The sequence below is a fragment of the Euwallacea fornicatus genome, chromosome 8, assembly GCF_040115645.1.
Source record: "Euwallacea fornicatus isolate EFF26 chromosome 8, ASM4011564v1, whole genome shotgun sequence".
NCBI lineage: Eukaryota > Metazoa > Arthropoda > Insecta > Coleoptera > Curculionidae > Euwallacea > Euwallacea fornicatus.
In genome coordinates this window covers 4,322,066-4,343,902 of record NC_089548.1, presented here as the reverse complement: position 1 = coordinate 4,343,902, position 21,837 = coordinate 4,322,066, and the positions used below count along the sequence as shown (strand labels likewise).

At 38.5% G+C, this 21,837-nt stretch overlaps 1 protein-coding gene across 1 annotated transcript in view; it reads left to right on the top strand.

The window, feature by feature from the left end:
- Window positions 1-5,410: 5,410 nt before the first annotated feature.
- The window catches only part of DAAM (disheveled-associated activator of morphogenesis-like protein), a 33,477-nt gene continuing 17,050 nt past the window's right edge, over window positions 5,411-21,837 (top strand). Inside the window, exons 1-2 of the mRNA XM_066285326.1 lie at window positions 5,411-5,620; window positions 16,531-16,653. Coding sequence (XP_066141423.1) covers window positions 5,573-5,620; window positions 16,531-16,653 — 171 coding nt within the window. The 5' untranslated portion in view covers window positions 5,411-5,572. The remainder of the gene's footprint in view (window positions 5,621-16,530; window positions 16,654-21,837) is intronic.

Genomic DNA, 21,837 nt, shown 5'->3' with positions numbered 1-21,837 from the left:
ATTGAAGAAGTAGTTCCGGCCTGCGCACGCGATTGTAGGCTGAGAGTTAATTTAGGTTTACAATGAGCGTACTGCCGAAAAGGAAACTGTAACAATATTGTTCTAATTGGTATGTCCATTAGTTTTCTCATAGGAACGATATTCTATTCACACTCGCAACGAATTAGATGATTGGTTTCACTATAACACTTTCTTAAAATTCGGTACGGAAATATTTGAATGCAGAACTTAAACGGGAGAAAATATTAGACCAATATGGTTTAAACGAGGTAACTTTTCATTCACGTCACAAAATGTAACAATTGAGAGTTGCCTTGCGTAAAATGACAAGTCACACAAATTTAATATGCTAAAAAAGGATAAAAATACATTTAAATGTCAAATAGAACTACTTTTTTGCGCGGTTGCCGCTTAATTTGTGGCCATTTTAGTTTAGTTTGGTGTTTTAATCTGTTGTGTTTTTTGTTATCCAACTTTGGCGGTAAAAATATGTTGTTTTGAAAAGTAAAATGGTGCTTTTGGTTACTTCCTATCGGTATTGTTACTATCATTGCTGGCAAGGTCTTAAACAGTCTGTGTAAAGAGCCTGTAGCGTTCCTGCTACATATTAATTTTGAAAAGATGTGACATCACAGCTGATATGAACCTTGTGACGCGCATAAAATTACGTGATCTAAACCACAGATGTAAGTTCCGGTGATGTAGCGAGCTGATGAAAAGGATCTATTTCTAAATAACTGAGGAAGAAACGAAAATCTTGAATTAAAATCAAAGATACAAGCAGATATTTTATGGGTAACACCAGCTAATCTCAAAATATAACCGATGGGCAACTGATCTGCTGATAAAATTCACGACCTGACGAGAAGGTAAATTTATCGTAAGTACAGCTCATCACATGCAAATTTAAGAGAAGGTCTGCTTTACCATGGAGCTCATATCGGGTAATCGAAAAACCTTTGCATGGCTTTAAAAAGCCATGAAAAATTTAATAATCGAGATGGGAACTTGATATGTTATTGAGAAATTAAAGGTAATTTGCGCTTGATTTGAGGATAATCTTAGACTTTATCGAAAAAGTAGTTTGATACAGAAATCCGGGATATGTGTAATTTTTAGAGAAATTTGAAGAAACAAGATGTAGAAGAATGTAGTTTTTAGTTATTGAATTATTTACGGATAAACTGATATCAGGATATCTGGTAAAGTTTTGGGCTTCTGGACAATTTAATTGACCGGAAGATAAAGTTGCCAGGTCATTATAAGGTTAATTTTGATGTTGCGAATTTCCAAACTGACCAGAATGAATTTTATGCGAGCCGCGAAACTAACATTTCTTGTTGAAATGGGGCACATTCCGCCTAACGTCCATCCCTGATACTGTATTGTCCAAATTTAATTAGAACACAGCTCTGTTAATTTTTAATTATAATAAAGTAACTATAAAATAACCGTATTAGTCTACACCAGTACATACTGGTCGCATCGAAAAGGATCACAGAAAGCAATTACTCGCTCAATTTGGATCAAATTGCACTAATTTCCTTTCGCAGTACTGTGTATCAACTTTCCGACGTAGGCCTGTAGAATCCTGCCAATTTTCCGGTTCTAATTGAAACCATATTACATTGGATGGATATTTTTCAATCAAAGGATTCTGCCCGAGCCATTGTGAATCTTGGATGCTTCCATTTAAAAAACGCAAAAGGAACTTTGGTTCCCGCACCATTGAACCCTTAACCTTTCATTTTAGCATAGTGGCCTTGTAAAGCGACTTGCTCTGTATAGAAAAACACATTTAAGACAAATTAACCACAGATCCGAATCACGAAAAACCGTGACAGGGTTTTTTTTTGCTCAAGCTTTGTTCATTCATCATCAAAAACACCATCACTTTAATGAGCAATTCGATGTTTATCAGTGCTTAGCCTAGCTTTGCAAATTCCCATGTGTTGTTGTAAGCCAGTGCAATGTTTACAGCCTCACAAAAACTCTTCAATCTTTGTCATGTACTTGTACCGCCGGAGATATTCACAAAAATGCGATTATTTATTGGACTTTCACTGACCAGGAGTTGCTGGCGAGCCCCTCGGTAGATTTCGTGCGCTTTTGCTTTCATTGAAGTTCGTAAGTACTTCGCCACTTGAGTAATAATCTTTGAAATCAATCGAAAATCGGCGCAATAACAATCGGATGATCGTGTCGTTGGTTGACATTTTCAGTTATTGTTCCAAGTTGCACAAGAATGCTTAACATTTACCCTTGTTTCGACTCCTACAGGCTGCACCTATAACGAAAATATCACATCAAGTAAATGCAACGAAGAAGAGACATTTGAAGCACATTTCTGTTATAAGGTGTTTTCGAATCAAAATTTAGGTTTCCAGCATGAATGCTTTCGAAGCATAAACCCATCATTTATTTCCGCATCGGATTCCAACATAAAAGTATAGGACATGCCCAGTTACATGTATAATTTCCTATAAAAAATTAACATTCCGCAGTACCAAACCTTGAGTTTCAGTATGTACACCATTTGTAAAGAATTCATCTCTCGTGTTAACGAGCTATTAATCGTATCTATCTTGATAACTACAATGATTAATTGTGTAGGTAATGAAGGTCTTTATGTCGGCTATTCCAAGATCGTTTTATACATATAAGGGTGAGACGTAAGTATGCCTTCAAGAGCAACGAGTAAATGCTCACATATGATATTTTTAAACAATTAACCTCTAGTGTTTAGTAACGCCAGCAGCTTACTGCACATCAGTAAATTATGCTCTCGCCGCAATGGAAGAGACCGAGACATATAGATGTTGATCGGCTTCAAGTACTGACTTCAAACTAGGCGATTTGTGGATAGCCGCATCCAGTGGGTATGAATTTCATGATGAATTTATCTGTCCTACATTTTGAGATGAAAATTTATGAAAACTTTCTCGACATCCCCACGAGTTCCTTTATCAGCATTTTCATAACACTGTATCAGATAAACTCAGTGCCCTTTCGACAACATTGTCATTTGATTTAAGTCTCGCTTACGGTTGCCAGGAAAACGAAAATCAGTTTTAGGGACTTTGGACGTTTTTTAACTAAATGAAGCAATTTTTTAAACATTTTTCCGTAACGAAAAGGAAAATTGAAACGGTGACAACCGAGTCGGACCTTTTGGAACTTCTTTCCGCTCCTGCCACCGCTGTTCGGGGACTTGCTGTATATTTCTCGCTCTCGCAAACGGTGAAGGTAGCGGGTTGTTTTGCAAGTATACAGGGAAAGTTGAGCATTGATTTCCTCATTCATACAGCTTATTTCCATAAAAACTCATCGGTTTTTTCCGCAATATTGAAAACCTGCCTCAATTATTCAATAATTAAAAAGTTTTTCTCGTAATACGTTTCATAGCAAACGTTACTTAAAGTTTAGTAATGGAAAGAAAGTTTTCATTTGCACAGTTTAATTAAAAAAAAAACTAAACGCATTGTGCCATGGTAAGTGCCTTTGACTCACAGACCTTGAATTTAATGGATTCAATAACTATGTCTTATCTCTATTTATTAAAATTTCTTAAGAATTAAAAGTATATCGTAAATACAGGCTTTGTTTTATCACCTGACAAATGTGAAAGCAAATTCACCGCGTAATTGAAAATATTGTTGCACATTGAACCTGAAAAAAATCTAAAAGCTCTTAATTGAAATTATATTTTTAATCTCATCCGTGTTAATTGAATCTAAGGTTGCAATTCACCTTCTGAAAAGACCGTGACATAACATGCGATCATACCAGCTGTATTAAACCCATTTAACTTGAGGGCCATTTTATTAACCGGTGGATACACTTTAGCTATCAGTTAAAAAGGTCATTTCGCTAGTGAAGTACATTATAACTATCTCATTTTAGAAGAATTCATTGGCTACAACATAATTATACATAGAACCGGCTGAAGTTGATGGTTAGTTGTAAATTTGGTATTACTGTTTTCACTGCATTCTGAAAAAGCAAGAGTCGTACCGAACGCCATTGGCGGCCATAAATTTAAAAGTACTTTGTTCAAGTTATGGCGCGGATTATGGTTTGCTTCGGAAGGTGGATAATTTAGCTGTAAAACATTCGGTAGGTGGGTGGAAGTTAATTTAACACATTTGGAAAGACTCTCGAATCTACACTGATAAAAATAATGACTCGAATGAAACGAGAACATTCATTAAATATGAAATTAATTTCACAAATGCCAAATGAACAAAGCTTTTTCGACAAACATTTCATATCGTTGCAACAATGCTCAAGTAATGCATCAAATTAAAAGGTGAATGATTTTGAAATGTGTAGGCCAAGTGTGTAGAATCAATTTGAGAGGAAGACCCGTTTTCATCCACTGAAGGGCACATTTGCTTGCTTTAAGATCACAGATAACATCAGGCTAATGATGAAATTTTTGGTGCAAGGATCTTCGCTGTTGGAAGAACATCTGTGTTTGTTGACTTGTGGCCTACTGCTATTCACTCTAGAATATTGGGCACTTGAAGGCAAGACCATTGGATCGCGGCCTCCATAGCTCTCGAACAGCGGTTCGTATCATCACGAAATTTAAAGGTTTCATCTAAGCGCATCGATGATACTCATAGAAGGTGAAATTAATTTCCTGCAATCAAATTAACGGGAAACGTGGTTTCTAAGGTCTTGTACCGTGCCATGCGACCTTATGCCAATATGTGACGCAACTCGCTTCCTGTTTTGATTTCATGAAGTAAAATCGATTTTATTCTCTGAAGATATGGTAGCGATTCCCGTAGATGAAGCCTGTAAATTTCTTGACGACACACACGTACGAAGAAATTCAATAGGCAAAGAGGAGAAGGGGCGACGCTAGACGTGCCCTTTGGCCAAGTACCCGTAAAGGTGGCGTTTTTGGTTGAGCGCGATTGGCACTTCAACCCAAAGTTCTGCTTTTGGTTACGAAGTGTTAGTTTTAGTTAGAAAACGGGTCTTGAGGTGTGAGCTGTGAAGCCTACGTGAATTTTTGAGTCTACATATTTGACGAATACCAATCCCTTTCGTGTAGGTTCAAAGTTAGGGAAACGTGAAGCAATCTGAATTCCCTAGGACTGTAAATTTGCACTAAAATGGGACCACACATTTGTCCCACAAATTGCGACAGACTCTTCGATCCAAAACAGCTCACAAGACGCGTACAATGTCTAAGTTTTTTCTGAAAGAACTCTTTCTTACATTGATGCAGATCACATTTAGCCTTCTATTCCATATCTAACCGATTTTCCACCCCATTGCACTTTTCCGCATGCTTCTTCCACCTGTCGCATGCACGCGGCCAAAGACAGGTTGAAATACTGTAACAAAAGAGAGAAAGAGAGAAGGTTCCATGGCTCGTGGTTGAAGAACAAATCAGCGTCACCTGCCGACAGTTGTTGACTGGGTACTGCCGGTACTGGCGCGAAGCGACGGAGCACCATAGATTCAAACTTTGGCGCGATATTCGAACGTGAGCAATGATTTTTTGTGGTTTTTGTTGAGTTTTCTCGTTGGATGTTGACGTAGTGCGACTGTCACCATGTGCAGTAAAGAGCAATTTGGGGATCTTATGGATAAGATACACTCGGTACGTAAAAAGGCCACTTTGAATTTTAAATTATTTAGTCAGTCGGGCGAAGCTGTTACAGGGATTTCGTTAAAAAAATTGACAGAAAATTGAACAGAAAGCGGCTAGAGAGGATTGGCTTTAATTATTTATATTTTATGCACAAAAAAGGGCAATCGATTTGAGATGAAATCGCCATTCAATTTGAGCGTTTCATTTATTTTTGTTTATTGTAATTTCTCTCTGTATATTATATTGGTCACGATGAAAGTGACCACGTTTGATTAACGTAAAATTGACCTTGAAAGATTAGAGTGTTAATTTTTCAAGTGACTAAGCCATCGAAACCGCATTCTAATTAGTCGAAGCAAATGGGATAGTTTATTTGAACTTGATTGATCGAGTATGGGAAAAATTCCTAACATGCATTTGCTTCGTAAACTCTATGAGCGCGCTTAAAGCCCCTTTTCCAAGTGAAGCAAAGCAAAATCTTAAGTTTGCAAGCATAACTGAAGCTAAGCATATACTGGAGGTTAGGACGTCCTGGGCACTTGAATTCTGAGATATTTAAATCTAGCTGTAGACGCGACAACTACGATTCGCATGGAGATATACATTTCTTTGCAAATTTTTTTGTAGAATTTCGCACTAACCGATAGATATCGACATGGGCAGTGAGCGAGTTGATGATTGCTCTGGGAGCAAACAACTCTTCAACACGACTACTTGCTTGGTGGAACTTAGATTTTTTCGAATCGCTACTGTTTTGGTTTGATTAGCAAGTATCCAGTCATTGAATTAGAACAATTAGACCCCTTCACCAATCTAAACGAGGCATGATGCAGAACTCTTAAATAAATCGCAATTAGCGTAAGGATACCGATCGTAACATCAGATAGATAGGGGAGTAAATTAGGCAAAAATTAATACTGAAGAAGGTGGTACGGTAACGTCGGCGTTAGGTCTGAAATTATCAGTTAAAATTGTATCTAAGTAAATAGACAGTACACGTAAAGCAATGAGTAATGAAACTGATAACATTGAAGCCACTAAAGCATTCAGATGTAACGCACTTAGGAAATACTAATGTACTGACGTACATAACAATATACAGAGTATCCGGAAATAGCGTTGAAATGCTTTGGGGGGTGATTCTAGAGATTAAAATAATTTTAAAAAGTTCTAATAACCCCACCACAAACAGCGCTTCTTAAAGCGGGTAGAAACCCTCAAAGGGGTGGCTCCGAAGGTGGTTCTTTTGCAATATTTCCGACCCGGTTTGCGCTAAAATTACGTAATTCAGTGCACAGTCGCAAGTTGGGACCGGCTAACTTTCTTTGTGTCAATAATCGCGGATTTTAGTCGGGGACATCACACTCAGGGGGCCTCCTACGTAAGTGTTGCCCTAATTTTTGACATTTCTCAATTTCTGAAATCGAACTGCTAAATCGCCAATGTTGCTGAGTAAAAAATGATTATTTCATCTCGTTAGAATGGGCCGTTTCCCAAAAAACAGCGAGTCTGTAAACCGATTCTCGATTACGTGAACGCCCAAATCTATGAAGAAAAGAATCGAGGTGAACGAAGCCCACCTTCAACGTTGGTTGCGAATAAGTAATAAATCCGTAATAATGTTGGTCTTGTTGTTACCGAGTAGTAAAAAAATATTTCTGTTGCAAGGGTGCCTACTGTGTGTGTGTTAAGGTGCACTTCGCTGTCCGTGTAATCGTGCATTGATTCATAATACCCAGGTTTTCCAGAAAACGGCACGTTTCTAATCCCTCACCACTTCCTCGACGTTTTTTCACAGATATCCCATCTTTTATAATTATTTTTTTAAATGTCTTCAGTTTCTCTCAAATTTCAAGATGTACATTATTATTCAGTTCCTTGACGAATATCTTTAGCGGCGATCCTTTTATCTTAAAGAGGCCTTACGTCTCGAGAAAGATTGCTGCGCGATTTCCCAGAGACTTATTACCGCAATGTCTTTTAGCTTCATAGCAGGAGTTCATCCGCTTTTTGGAAATTTTAAATACCTAAACCTATTTTCGAGTCTCCGCTGTATTGGTAGAAAGGAAATAGCGAAAGCTCTTACGAGGCCATTAATGGGGCGGTTGAAGGGCGGCCGGCTAAATTCCAGTCGAACAAAGACATGGGAAAGGTTTATCAATGTTTTAAATTACCACCGTACTAATTTCATTTTTTACCTAAAATAGAGGTGCTTTTGAGACGCAGAAAACAGGGGTATTATGAACTTTCTTTTCTCTAACTCACTGACGTGGGTCCTATAGGGGAATTAGAAACCCCAGTCGAGGTCCGGCAATGTTACATGAAAGAAATAAGTACCTAAAACTTAGACGAGGAATAATCGAGCATTCAAAAAGCCGTTGGCACATCAGTTGAACAAACAATAAATTTATTTTGTGTTGAACAAAGAATTGATTCACACATCAATCATTCTATGTTTCTTAGTAACTAGGAACAAAGATAGAGTGACTGATGGTAGTGACAGTTATAGAAGAGAAACACCAAAGATTCTTTTGTTCAATATAAAATTGATTTCAAGATTGAATTTAAAGAATGAAAGCAACTGAAACTTGAATAGTGCAACTGAATGATTTTTTTCCACTAGATTATGTCATTTCTAATCTGTAAAGAATTTACCAATAGAAATGGCATCTATTCCTTAACGAGCTTTTTGTTGTGATGTCAGGGGGGAATCATCAAAAGTTTCAAATGTGGCGTTGTCCCATTATTCATATGATCAGACACCTGAAGAACATACAAGCTAAAAATAATAATAAAAAGTTAATGATAATTTTTGATAAGCACCAGGAGTTTCGGCTATAAACACACACTTTAGAGACTTTGAACTAACCCGAACTAACTTTCCCTTTGCACGTTATTGCGGTCCCTCAAACCCAACGCAACGTTTACAGGGTGTGCCGCATAAGAATGAACAGCATGGGGATCTGGGTAACCATAAGAGATAGATGCGTATTTTAGAGCGCAACAAAGTGTTTTTTTGGCATGTGTAATTTTTTGTCTTGCTACAATTTCCCTTTTTCTTTATTATTTCTATTGATTTATATTATATTTATGTTCGTCATATTGTATTTTTGCAAAAAACATTGCGATGGAAAGCTTCTCGGAAGTAATGGAAATTGAAGTCGGGCGAGAACGGCCGCCCGCCAAAATTCAATTAGTGACCGCCATTTTAGAACTGCGGGGAGGAGGAACGGAAAACTATGAGGTCGATTTATTGTGGGGTATCCCCAACGACTACGGGGGTGTTTGCGGGTGAATGGCCAATATTAGTGAATAAAATTACTTTTGATGATCCTGATGAATTACCCAAATTAAGAACTTTCGTCTATAATCAGACTTTGTCGAAATAAAAAGTAAAAAATCGATCGTAACCGCAACTTCTTTGAATCCAAATACTTTCTAGATTTATACTGAAGAAGAAGGAGATTTGAGAAAATTTTTTGTCGGACCAAAGTCCAAGCAAAAAGAATACCAAAACCTGTTTATACTTTATTCTGCAATGTGGCTCTGAGTGTCATTAAAAAACTGCTATGTTGGTCATTGTCATTCGGCTCAAACTAGAAGCACGCGACTTGAATCGAAAGCATATACAGGGTGTTTCGGAATACGCGGGCGATTTTCCGGATTTGTAGGGAACATCTTAGAATAGCATCACAAGGCTATGTATCAAATTTTTTCTACAGATCGGAATTGTTTTTTCATGAACAATTTTTTTAGTATGATAGATTGCGAAACGAGGCCCTTCAGCTGTGCTTGTTCGCCAGGGGCGGGCTGGCTTTAACAGAATAACTTTTGTACCACCCGGGAGCATAAAGGCCGAACGATACGTTTTTTTTTTTTTATGAGTTTTTCGTAGATTTGTGTAAATCATAGACGCGTAAAGTCGTAAATGTTCACCCCAAACTGTGTCAAATGTAAAAATTCAGCATATTCACACACTCAAATTTTGAAGTTTGAAAGTTAATTTTGAAAGCTGAAGCCTTGGCATCCTAAACTCACCCACCCTGTATATTAAAAAAAAAATTGCAAAATATCGCTCAAAACTCTACTTTATCTAATATCATTGTGCTGTAAAAACTCGCAACTCAACATGTTTAAGTAGTTTTTGTACTTTATCTAAATTTGCTTTGACACGCAAGGTTTTCATTGTATTTAGCTCCAAATGGCAGAATGTATTCAATGTTTTTGGTATACTGCGTGTCGTAATGATTTCTTGAAAATGAAAAAAAATTACTTTGCCAAGTTTTGCACTTAAACCATCGCTGTGCATTAAAGTCTGATATTAAGGCAGTCAATTCAAGGTTAAAGGCAGCAATAATTTTCATTTTAGATACCGAAGTCTGATAATTTTTTTGTTTGTTAAAATTTAATGTTTGCGAGCGGTTCAAAATTCCTTATCGGTTGTCTCTAGTCATGCCCCTCACTTTATTGTTAGCTACGTGCCTACTTACTATATGAAAACAGCATTATTTTTATGATTAATTACAGCGATTATCGACGGGCTTTAAACCTTTTACCTGAACAGTACTGCTGAAAAGCGAAGCCTTAGCAGGGGTCGTGCGAGTATTAAATTTCCCTTTACCCCAAGACCGATCATGTAAATCACGCACCATTGCGAGTTGGCTATTACTAGTGAAAAGTGCTGTTGATCAAATGAAACTCTGCGGTTGGGTAAGTTAATTTCACTCTGAAAGAAATCTCGCAGGTACAGATTGGATTAACTCGCAGGGTCTGCCCACCAGCAGATCCAATCGAAAGACCCTTCGGGCCATTAAATCGCCTACCACCGCACTTAAAATTGACAAAATCGTAAAATAGCATTTTTCTGCTGATAACTATTTAAATTATTATGCCCTATCCAAGCTATGTGGGCGATTTTTCTCGTACCCAGTACCTCGGAAGTTGTTGAAGCATAAACGCAGCCTTAGGGATATTTGCAGTTCTGATTTTTCGCTCCTAAGATCTCCGGTTAAGATCGAGGCATTTCCTTAAACAATCCGGGATATTATGCAACATTACAGCCCGAAATTTTATCCATAACTCGATGTCGTAGTTAAATTCCTGCCAGATCTGGAAGAATCTTCCTGAAGTCAGTGCCATCGTCTAATTAAATGGCGACGTAACTAATGCCCGCAGTTTTGCAAAATGTGTTAATTTGGCCTGTCATTAGTGAATTAATGATTGATAAGCCGGCATATAAACAGCCATTACTGGTTTATGGGCCCCCGGGATTACTACATCATAGCGATCGATTTTCGGAGACTATCGCGTTTGGTGAAAGCACATAAGTTCATCAGAGCCTAATGTGATCTTCTTTCTTGTAATTTGCCGGCTTTCAGGGGCCGAACTAATGGCATCCTAAGCCGCACTTAAACTCGGCATTTCGTTAAGCTAGGATTAATGCCCGGGATAATAAAATGCAACAGGAAAAGTAATTAATAAACGCTAAATTCACCTTGAGCTATGAATCTCGCATCATATACAGTTAGCATTTCGTGCGGACTCTTCTACCGGCAATTTCTAGTTTTATTTTTGCCATTTTCTCTATGCAGAGCTGGCCACTTCTGTTATAATGTTGTGTAAGTTACGGCTAATATTGCGGAATTTATATAAATAAGTAATAACCACTAGTAAGTAACATTACACATTTAAGGTGACGCAGCGGGGACTTCCTCAATTTGTTAAAGAACTGGAAGTCGGGTGTTGCATTAAATATTTGACGTAAATGTCGGGGGAGTCACATGTGTCTTCGGCAATGTCTTGTGTGACGGCACGTTTTCGCTCATTTTTCATGGGAATATGAAAATTGAAAGCCGCGCAGGCATGCTAAGTCCTGGATAAGTTAGATGTATTGTTCATAATAATAACTATGGAAATGCTATCAATTTCTTTTGTCTGCGAATTTAACTATGAATACCTCAGTAAGTAGGTATTCGTGCTGGGAACTCATTAGATGAAATAGCGCACAAAGGACGTTATTGAAGCGAGCGATTTGGTACACATCATTCGGTCACTGGTGCAACACAGTTCGCTATTTTGGACAGTGAATTTGGGTTATTTTTGGTTGTATCGATATCGCCGAAAATGCGCCGGGAATTTTATACTGTGAGTATTCATTTGAACTAGCCACAAAGCCGAAGACTGAATCCTAAATTTGATACCAATAAATTTTCGTGACGTAAACTTGAAACCTTCTCGAAATTTTTAGTTTTGCAAATGTAACTTCCGGAATCCTGCAAGTTGCACTCAAACTCACAGGAAAATTCCTACGAATCCGCTTGGCAACATAAACCAAATATAACAATTAAAAAATGTTTGGAAATTTTTCGGAAATCAGCAACACTTGAGGCGCCAAAAATGACCATGACTTGTTGCGGCATTATCACATTTGACCAGTGTATCGATCAAAGAGGAACTCTACCTTAGATTCCAAATAACCTTTCAACCCTCCAGAAAATTCTCGAAAATGTGCTTCAAGAGCTGCGACCGCAAAGATCTGCGGCTCCAATGTTGTTTTTATCGGAAACACGCTTCGAAATTTCGGAAAAAAGTGTATCACACTTCCTCTTATAAGTACAAGGTGTTTCCGAATTAATGGTAAAAGGCTCGTGATCGCATTTTTTGATCAAATAAGAAAGATCTCTTTGTTTTTTCTCTCTAAGATGCAGCGTGTGACTTTTCCAAATTTTGTAAAAAAAAAACAGCTCCCAGACTTTAAGACACATTTACTTGAAGCTAGATATATACTTCGCCCTTTGGACCTTGCCTAATAGATGCGCCAAATGATGTAAGATCGGCCAATTATTCTTGTCTCTTAGATTTTTTCGAGTCAGCCTCCGGCTGGGACCCATTTCAAAAGTATCTCGCAATGCAAGGACGTGGCAAATCGTGGTTAAAAAAAAATTATTCTCACAGCCCTGTAAATATTGCCACCCTGTAGGTTTTCACGATCATTTTTGGCGTATCTACAGGTGCGCAGGCCCTAAAAAGTAAACCAACTTTAAGGTAAGTTATCTCTAAAAGCATCTCCAAAGTCTACATTTACGACAGTGATACGAAACGGGTCATTTTTGTTGTTTCTTTCATACAAATAATGAGTCGTACGTACGAACATTAACATTATTGGTTGAAGAGCAATTTTTAATGTTTCGTGTATCTACGACGGGCACTAGTGAATTTTTAATGGCATCAGTGAAGTTGTCGAAAACCACAGATTCATATTCGTTGAACGAACTGCTTTCAGGAAGAATATCTTATGAATCACATATTCAGATACTGCTCAAAGACGCAATATTTGAGGCGCAACGTTGACAGAGCGACCAGGGGAATTTTCGCGATAATTGCGCCGGTGTAAATTACCGCTGTAATTCCCCAGCGATCACCAATGAGAAATCGGCATTGCGTTGTTGAAATATCTAGTTTGACAGCTGAAAGAGATCGTACATATTACGCACAATTTGAAGTACACAGGTCATAACTCTGGCGGTATGTAATCGACACGGATAAAAGTCGATTTTCACTATACATTCCATACACATTACATACAATTTGTTAGTACACAACTGATAGGACTGGCGGCATGTAAACGGAACGGACAAATGTACATATGCACGTTACTGAATGATGTATTCACAGGCCTTACTGCAGAGACATTCAGTGGGAACGGAACACCTCAACCTTTTGTGCGTCCCTGTATTTAATAAATAAAAATGCTTATATATCCATTTTGTATAGCGATTATACATAAGAAAACAACAACATATCGCTAAAAAAATCATTCATCATGAAACAATACGAGCTACGATGTGTAATTTCGAATTTTGTAACGGAACATCCTGTATATTATTCGTGCGTTCTTACGTCGACTTCTTCATGGCGACTTTAAAGATATATTTGGTTTTTGGATGTTTTCACCCGTAACGAATTCTCTGTGTTCCATAAGGGCAATGTGTAAGATGAGGAACTTATCTAAATTTTAATGTGTAACCAACAGATTAGTTTCAATGAAAATTAAGGTAAGTTGTTCGTCTTCGCTTGTAATCGCTTTCCTTCTAGCAGGATTTAGTTCATAAATGTATCTTACTCAGCGAGGCTCATAAATTCCGGCTTATAGCTTAATGCCGAGTGAGCTTACAGCCACTAATACAATAGGGGTGAGAGCCGAATATGAGGGCACGTTTAGGGATATCACTGAATTCTCGCCGAAGTTTTTGCCGGTAGGTAATTATAAGCTTTATATGGAAAGTTTTAGTGCTCGTGAAGTGATTGTGAAAGGAAATAGGTACCAAGAGTACAGAAGTAAATGAACTTCCTTATATGTCCACAGTGGCGGCAACCGTGCATTTTCAAAATGACATTGTCTATATAAAGCAAATTTTGAATATGCATTTTAATAATAACGCTAAGGATTCATTAGATTCCTCTCCTGGTATTTCAGCAGTTGAAGGGCAAAGATTACAGCCACGTGCCACCGTTCCTGCAAATTACACATTTTTAACACCTATGACTGTGAAGGGCGCGGAAGAGCAACAATCGGACTTATGGAGATTTTCTGTAACCAACGGAGTCCGCAAATTAGACAAAAGTAAAATCTGAAAAGTCACAATGACCCAATGAAGCCATCCACGCCAATGAACTTCACAATGAAAATTCCTTCAGGCATTCGGCATAAATGGGGAAGTTTGTGATTTAACTGAGCATAGAACAATGGCGTAGAGAAGGAGCACAATTCGTGGTTGCAGGGTCACGTGAGATTTAAGGAGAGCGTCGTAGATTTAAATCTACAACAGGTAGCGCCTACTTCTTTCTTGGATATGGAGCAATTGATGGAGGTTTGCCCGTAATCTGATGATGAGCTTGGACGAAGAAAATATCGGAGGTACATCCCGACACAGCGAATTATTTGATGAAAAGGATACTTACATCTTTCGTAGGTTTCTCTTTCACTGTTGCCCAACTGTAAAAGAAGAATAATCAAGTATAACAACAAGGTCAGAAGACGCAGATTCATTTTCACATTTTTCAGTGGTTCCTTCCTCTTACACTCTCACTCTGCATTTACGCTAATCCTTCGCCTAACTTCGTCATTCATTCAAGTAGTTTTCCTTGCTCGGAGGGAATCAAATGAAAATGGTTGCAGCGGACACGTGATAACGGTGCACCTCGGTTTTAATTAACGCATTTTTTAAACGCTCACGTGGTTATTAAGAGCTATAAAGCCATTCCCGTAGATCAAGCCATGTTATTGATGAAGGAAGGGAGAAAATTACCGACTCCAAATCAAAACATTCATTTAAATAAATAAGGCCGCGATGTTATCGTGTAGCTGCTACCTACCTAAACAAAATTATGCGTAAAAGGAATAGATATGGACACGTGTTTATGGTAATGGTGGCGAAATGGTCGTATAAAAGGTTTTTGGCCTTGCAAAATACAGTTTCGTAGAAAGTATACACGCTGATTATAAAATTAGCGACGCCGGTACCGCCGATTGATTTCGACGGTTCCCATGGTGGGGGCTGCCACCTCGAGAAAAACTGAACAAAAAAAAAAAAAAAAAGAAAAAAGAAAAGGAACTCGTTCATCGTCGGCTAAGCACTTAGCAAAACAAACGAAAATAATCACTAATCTATCCTAAAAGCCATATCATGTACCAGTAATAATTCAACAAGTACCTGCATAGTGGTAGAAATTCGATGTCGCATACGCACCACAATGAGTTTCCCAATATATAAAGACGATAACACGAAAAAACACTTCACGAGTATATAGGGAAAGTGTCCAGTGGCACGAGAGTGTGAAATGCCTTAATCGCCTATTTAAGTCCGGTCTCGATCGGCTCAAAGACATTTTTATCAGCTCGGCTCGGTGTTAAATAGTTAAGTCAAAGTGAGGCATTTTGACTTGAATGATAATAGGCATTCTTGTATAATTACCAAGTTGAGACAGTCACGTGGCAGCAGTGTTAACCACAGTGACTTGGTGGTTATTAACTTGTTAAAGTAACATGTCTTAAGGCAATCTTGATGATACCTTCACGGCAATGGCGTTCGATTGGCTGGAGGACTTTAAAGGTCTGCAATTACCTCTACGCTCTGAAAATTCACTGCAGCCCCGATTGACCGTCTCACGGTAAGCTTTAGATTTCCTCACCGATTGTTTCGACCAGCAATTGATAAATAAATATTTATTAAAACACACCCATCTCGCGTACCCTACATTTCGTAGAAGACAAAATTATTCTTGCTAATATCAATGCCAGTAAGAGCAGGTTGTATAGGCTAGTAAGTAGGTTTTTCAGTAGGTTTGTATACTAATCAAAGCCTCCGGCTAAAGTTAATGAAATGCATCGCGATTTGATGGCATTTAGTCAACGGCACTAAAATATCTTGAATACAGCACGATTTATTAAGAGAACAGATTGGAATTGTGGACCTTGAGATCAAGAAGTGCGTTCTTCGAGTTTCTCGGCCCTCCCAGTGGATCGACTATTCATTGATATCAAATATGATCGTCGTATCTGATATTTAATCAAAAATTAGTCTTTCCCATCTTCAAGTATGTGGTAAATTTTCAACGGTCGTACCAAGAAAGCGGGAATGTTTTCATTGTGCTGAAAACGTGTAATTAAGTGCAAAATGCTTTGCTACAATTTCTCGGCTCTCCTGGAGACTTTCATTCTACCACATCACCTATCTACCTGAAATAACGCGGCCATGCGCAATTGCTCACATCAGAAACTTAGAGTGATTACGAATTATCCAACTGCAGGACTTCACGGCGAACTGAAGTCGACTAGCGTCCCACTTTTTCTTCTTTAGGATAAATTGCCATTATCATTAAGAATATTGAAGTTTTAATGTAATATTTCTTCTTTCCAGGGTCTTCCCAAGTGTTCCATAAAGCTTCCAGTTTGGGAAAACATAACCGGCGCCCTGCCTCGGTTACACATTCCAGCCATGCCGGCCGTGCGGACCAAGCGCGGCTGGTGCGGCTGTTTACAGGTTAGTCTTCATTAGGTTTACTAGTCAGAAAGAAACTTTTCTCTGCGAGATTTTGTTGCACAAATGCATTATTTACTCGCAGAAGATCCGCGAAATTGAACATGTGCGAGGTGGTTCAAATTCGAGGTGTATCATTGGTAGCTTGGGACTTACAATGAGAGGATACGAGGTCGCTCAAATTGGGACGGCAGTCGCACAATTAAGTGCCCTCGCACCCGGAAAAATTCCGGATATATCCAGAAAAACCGAAATTTCGCTATATCATTTCAATTTTTTCCTGACTTTGTTTAAAGACGCATTCCAAAACAATTGGCACTTCGGTATTGCAATTTTTTAGGCCCCATTGGCATGTTAATTTACATTTGTTTACAAAAAAATATTAAGTTTTTAGATCATTATCGTTCCATTTTTAAACAATTTAATCAAATCCACAATTTAAATCATTTTTATTACCACTTTGAAATTTTTTTTGCAAGTAGCGCTCGGAAGGCAATAATAGGGCATTTCCGTTATAGGTCTAAAAGATTTTCATCATGTCACGCTTTCCAAGTGACGAAAACGTTTTATTTTACTTTAATAATAATGAATGTCAACTTTACAATCTTCGGAATGGATTTGGTAGAACGACAAGTTGATGATTGTTTAGTTCTGTTAAAAAGGAGAAGAACCGATTCAATACTAGCCACTTGCTTCTCCAAATATGAACTTTTTTTACTACCGATAAGTCCCATCTCTTCTATACTACTCTTTACTTTATAAAAAATTATTAATGCTATTTATTTCATGTATAAACGGTGATTGAAAACGTCCATTACGCGAGCGGAAGAAATTGCAACGAAGACGAACCTACGCTAGAAACTTCACGTGCGATACTGATAGATAAGCACTTCGATAATGGCGATAGTATGTGAGCTTTTCAAACCAGCAGTTTTATCATATCTACGACTTTTTTCTGGCGGTTGTTGTACGTCATTGTTCCTAAAACGATAATCGATAATAAAAGATAAGATGAAAAATTCAGATCCGTATCTGAAAAATTAAGCTGATGACGGTGGCTCAAAGACGAAACGTTGGATTTCAAATTTCAGAGCACCATCCTGTAGGGATGAAAAATGTGAAGTGATATTTGTTTTGAAATGTCTCTACAAAAAAGTTAAATTTTGCTTTTTTCTCAATAACTCCGGAAGTACTCGGATTTTTACTGAGTTAAAAGTGGCGTTTCCGTGGAAATTACAATATGTAACTTTGCCCCAGTTTAAGCGACGTAGAATCTCTCATAGTTTCCGAGATCCCAGTGTTGCTCCTCGAACTCGGACCGTCCTGTACACTATCACCACATGTCATTTAAAAGAAAAATTCTTCCTACTCGTTTTACCGTGCGTTAGTGCACCCAGCGCCCAAAATCTCAATAAAAGTGGTGTTTCGTTGGGGCAAAATCCGCTTTCTCAAGGGAAGTGGCGACCTGCCACCGCACCTTCGTTGCTTTTACGGCAAAACCATCATATGCAATTGAGATTTACTACGTTTTTCGCAAGCTACAGAGGATTAAGGATGCCGAGCTTTTGAAGCTCACATTCATTCACATCAATACGCAAATATTTTCGATAATTCATTTGCTCACTCTCAAGTAATTTCGACATGACAACTTTAACAATTTCTCCAACGACAATTTTACAAAATATTTGACACGCCAGTGAGTATTGCATAATATCAGTTATTCTAATGCAGGCTGAATATTTGGTTTACGTGTTTAGTTAGCTATTATAACGTAATAATTAGGACGATGCAAAAAAGTGGTAATAACTGGCAGGAAGTAATTGGCAATAGCCGAAAGAAGTACAACCTTGTTCGGTTCGTGAGGTATTTGGTTCACGAATGTGCATTGTTTCCCTTTGAATTTGTTTATAAATGGGTGGTTGCAAGATTGTCACGACCATTAGGTATCCTTGCGAGAAACCTGAAGCGTTTGCGCACTTAATTTTTTCCTCTTTTTGACAAGAAATTTTCGTCAAAAAAAAAAAAAAAGCTATTTTTTTTTATTGTCCAATAGAAAGGCGGCGATTAATTACGACACGTGAGAAGGTACCTCCGAAGAAAAAACTTCCTTTATGAGATTAGATCAATTTTGTAACATAAGGCTACTCTCCTTATATAAACAACTTTCCAATGACCAAGCAATCGGATCGATTGTAGCTACATACTGCCTTAATCAGAAAACGCAGAAAACCATTAATCATGCACACATATAATAACCCAACACACACACGAAAATATCAGATTCTGTATCAAAAACTATTAATAATGGCCCGTCGTAATGCCGAAAATAATAAGCTTTTTTCAGCGGCCGACTCGTTTAAAAAGAAGTAATAGGCCTATGCGGATATGGCCGTTCGGTAACTTTCATTTTTAATGTCGCCTATTATTTTTATATCAACTTCGCGTGTATGTTAAGTACCAACCGAATTCGGAACCGCATTCCTTGGTAATTAATTACTCATTAGTTTCCCAACAGTTCGGGCTGTTTTATGAGCACAATGACATAGGACTTGTCAACGTGAGGAGCTTTTCTCTTCCTTACGTATGACAGAAAAAGTCGTAATTAAAGATGTTTACCCGAAGAATGAAATACATATGCGTAATATGTAAAGTACTCACACATAGGCGACTCGCCGTAACTTGAAGATGGGCGCGAATCAAAAAATGGCACTCCTCGTGAGTCCAGTTACACGAAAACCTTCCTAAATTGAATAATGACGTCAAATGATGTAATACTGCCCTAACGGTCAGTGAGTGGCCGCTGGTGGAAAAAATGGCATGGTGGTCGAGAGGCGACCTACCTCTATGTACGACCCAGTGCGGTGCTTTCGCGAAGTATCGAACCAATTCGTTAACATTAAAACTAACGAGTTTTGGAAAAAATGCTCGGGCGCGTCGATTCACCCCTTCTAGAAAGCGATTTTTTTTTTTAGTTGAAAATCGGCCATATTGATGAGCTGTCGATCAGGCGCTTTTTTTATTCAAAATTCTAAAGAGCAAATTTTTCGAAGCGCAAACCGTAACAAAATTGGGAGTTACGTAAGACACCTTTTGAGAAATCGGACCTAACCTTAGTCGATCTAAACGCGTAGTTTTTGCTTTTACGAGCTCTACGATTCCTGAAAGTTTGCCGGCATGTCTACGAAACGCCCCGTACATTCCCCGAACCTCGCCGGCAATAACTTCCATTGCCGCGATGGCGGGCAGTAAAAATCCAGTAATATTGGAAAATAAATTGACTACGTGAATGCAAATAGTAAAAGGTCCGGAGGAGATCACGGAGAATTACCCTCCCTTCCCCTCGGTGAAAATTTTCCAGTAGCGTCACGCTAAGGGGTGCTAAATAACCCGTTTGATGTCCACGAAGGCCGTCACGATCTATATTTGACTTAAAGCAGCGTCATTCAGTAACGGCTTCTGCCTGACCCAGATGAAGTAGAATTTCAAAGCTTCTCGTTTGATCCTAAGACAAGTTAATGCGCTTCTATTGCTCTTATGCTTATGAGCCCATTATCAAGTAATTTCCTGTTATCGGAATGGACTATTTCAATATGCAAATGTGGCCGATGTGAGCGTGTTCGACGCCGCTACAGACCGATTTATCATACCCACAATACGAATGAAGATATCTCGGATTTAGATTCGCAAAAAAATCACTAATTGGTGATTAATCGACGTGAACGTTTTTGTGTGGGGTATCGGCAAGAACTGCCAACAGGTCGGATTTATTTCGATGTTTAAATAAATGTTTGTTAAACAAATGGGAAAAATTACGCGAATTTACGCGTGAGGAAAGTTGCTGTCGGACCACTAATCTGGAAATTCGCGTTCGGGTTTTGATGCACTCTCATTCAAACAATCCACCACACATATGGTAAATCAGCTCGTCAAACCCACAGCCGAGATCAATCAATGTGTGATACAAGAGAACAACATAGTTCTGATCCGGGATGGAAAGCACCAGCGTCGTTGTGGTGCTCGTTGCCATTTTTTCCAGACTTAGCTACTGAGGTCGGCGCGTTCGTAAAAACTCGCATTACAATGACTCGCTTTCCGGTCGTGTGAGCTGAATAACTACTTCAGAAGCAGTTCATCCGTAAAAAGTGGCGTTGGGCGAAACGTCATTGACAGTAAACCGAAGACTGCACATCTATCGAAAAAGTAGGTCAAAGGTGTGTCGTTCGAGCCCAATCGTGGAGCCAGTAGAATTAAGACAAACCTGCGCAGTTTGTTGCTCGCTTGGGACCTGCGTCGTGTTTGGAAAAAATCCAGAGATATCCGCGAAAAACCGAAAGGAAAATTCTTAGCCAACGTAAAAACAACTCATCGCGGACATGTGAAGCTCTGGCAGTGTTAACGATAACTATTAAGAAAGTTTATTTAAAAAAAAAGTTTTCAAGAATTTGGGTTTTTGTGGGCACCTCCGAAAGAACTCGAACATTTTCCGGTCTTAAAGCGCGTCTTAAATGAGCATTAAGTTGCTCAACTTTGCCCCACTTCAACCGACCTCGTATCGCTTGGAATGACCGAGAGGTCCATGCTGAAGGTCAAAAAGCCGACACTCTTTACACATATTTCATGTCTGTCTTTGTTATGGAGGATCGAACTCTTTACTCCTCTTAGTCCCGCAGATATCAGGTGGATGTTAATGTGCTTCTCAATTCCTATGACCAATTTCAGAAATCAATCACCAATCTATGTGAATTGTTTATTTTCCTGCCGTGCTGAAGGTTACCGATCGACTAACAATCCTTCATTATTCGCTTATGGCTAAATGGAAAAATGCCACTTCGATGATGAAGAGAAACGGTCTATTACAACAAAATTTCAGGTTAAGATCAAAGGATAATCGGGCATGTGGGTGGAAAATCGCATTTTTCCATCCATGATGATTATCTCGGACGTGGTTAACCGCTATATTTACTATTACTTTCTCCATGGTTCGCTTGTCAGTAGGCACTTTTACCTTTTGCTACATATACATACACGCATTTAGACAGGTGATTTGCATAGCACATAAACCTTAAAAGCTTATTTGCTCACGCGTACATAAACTTGAACTTTACTAAGGATTTCTAATCATTTTTTTCGAATGCTCGCAATTTCCTTTTAAGTTCATCAATCTCCATGGACACATTTACCTAGTTA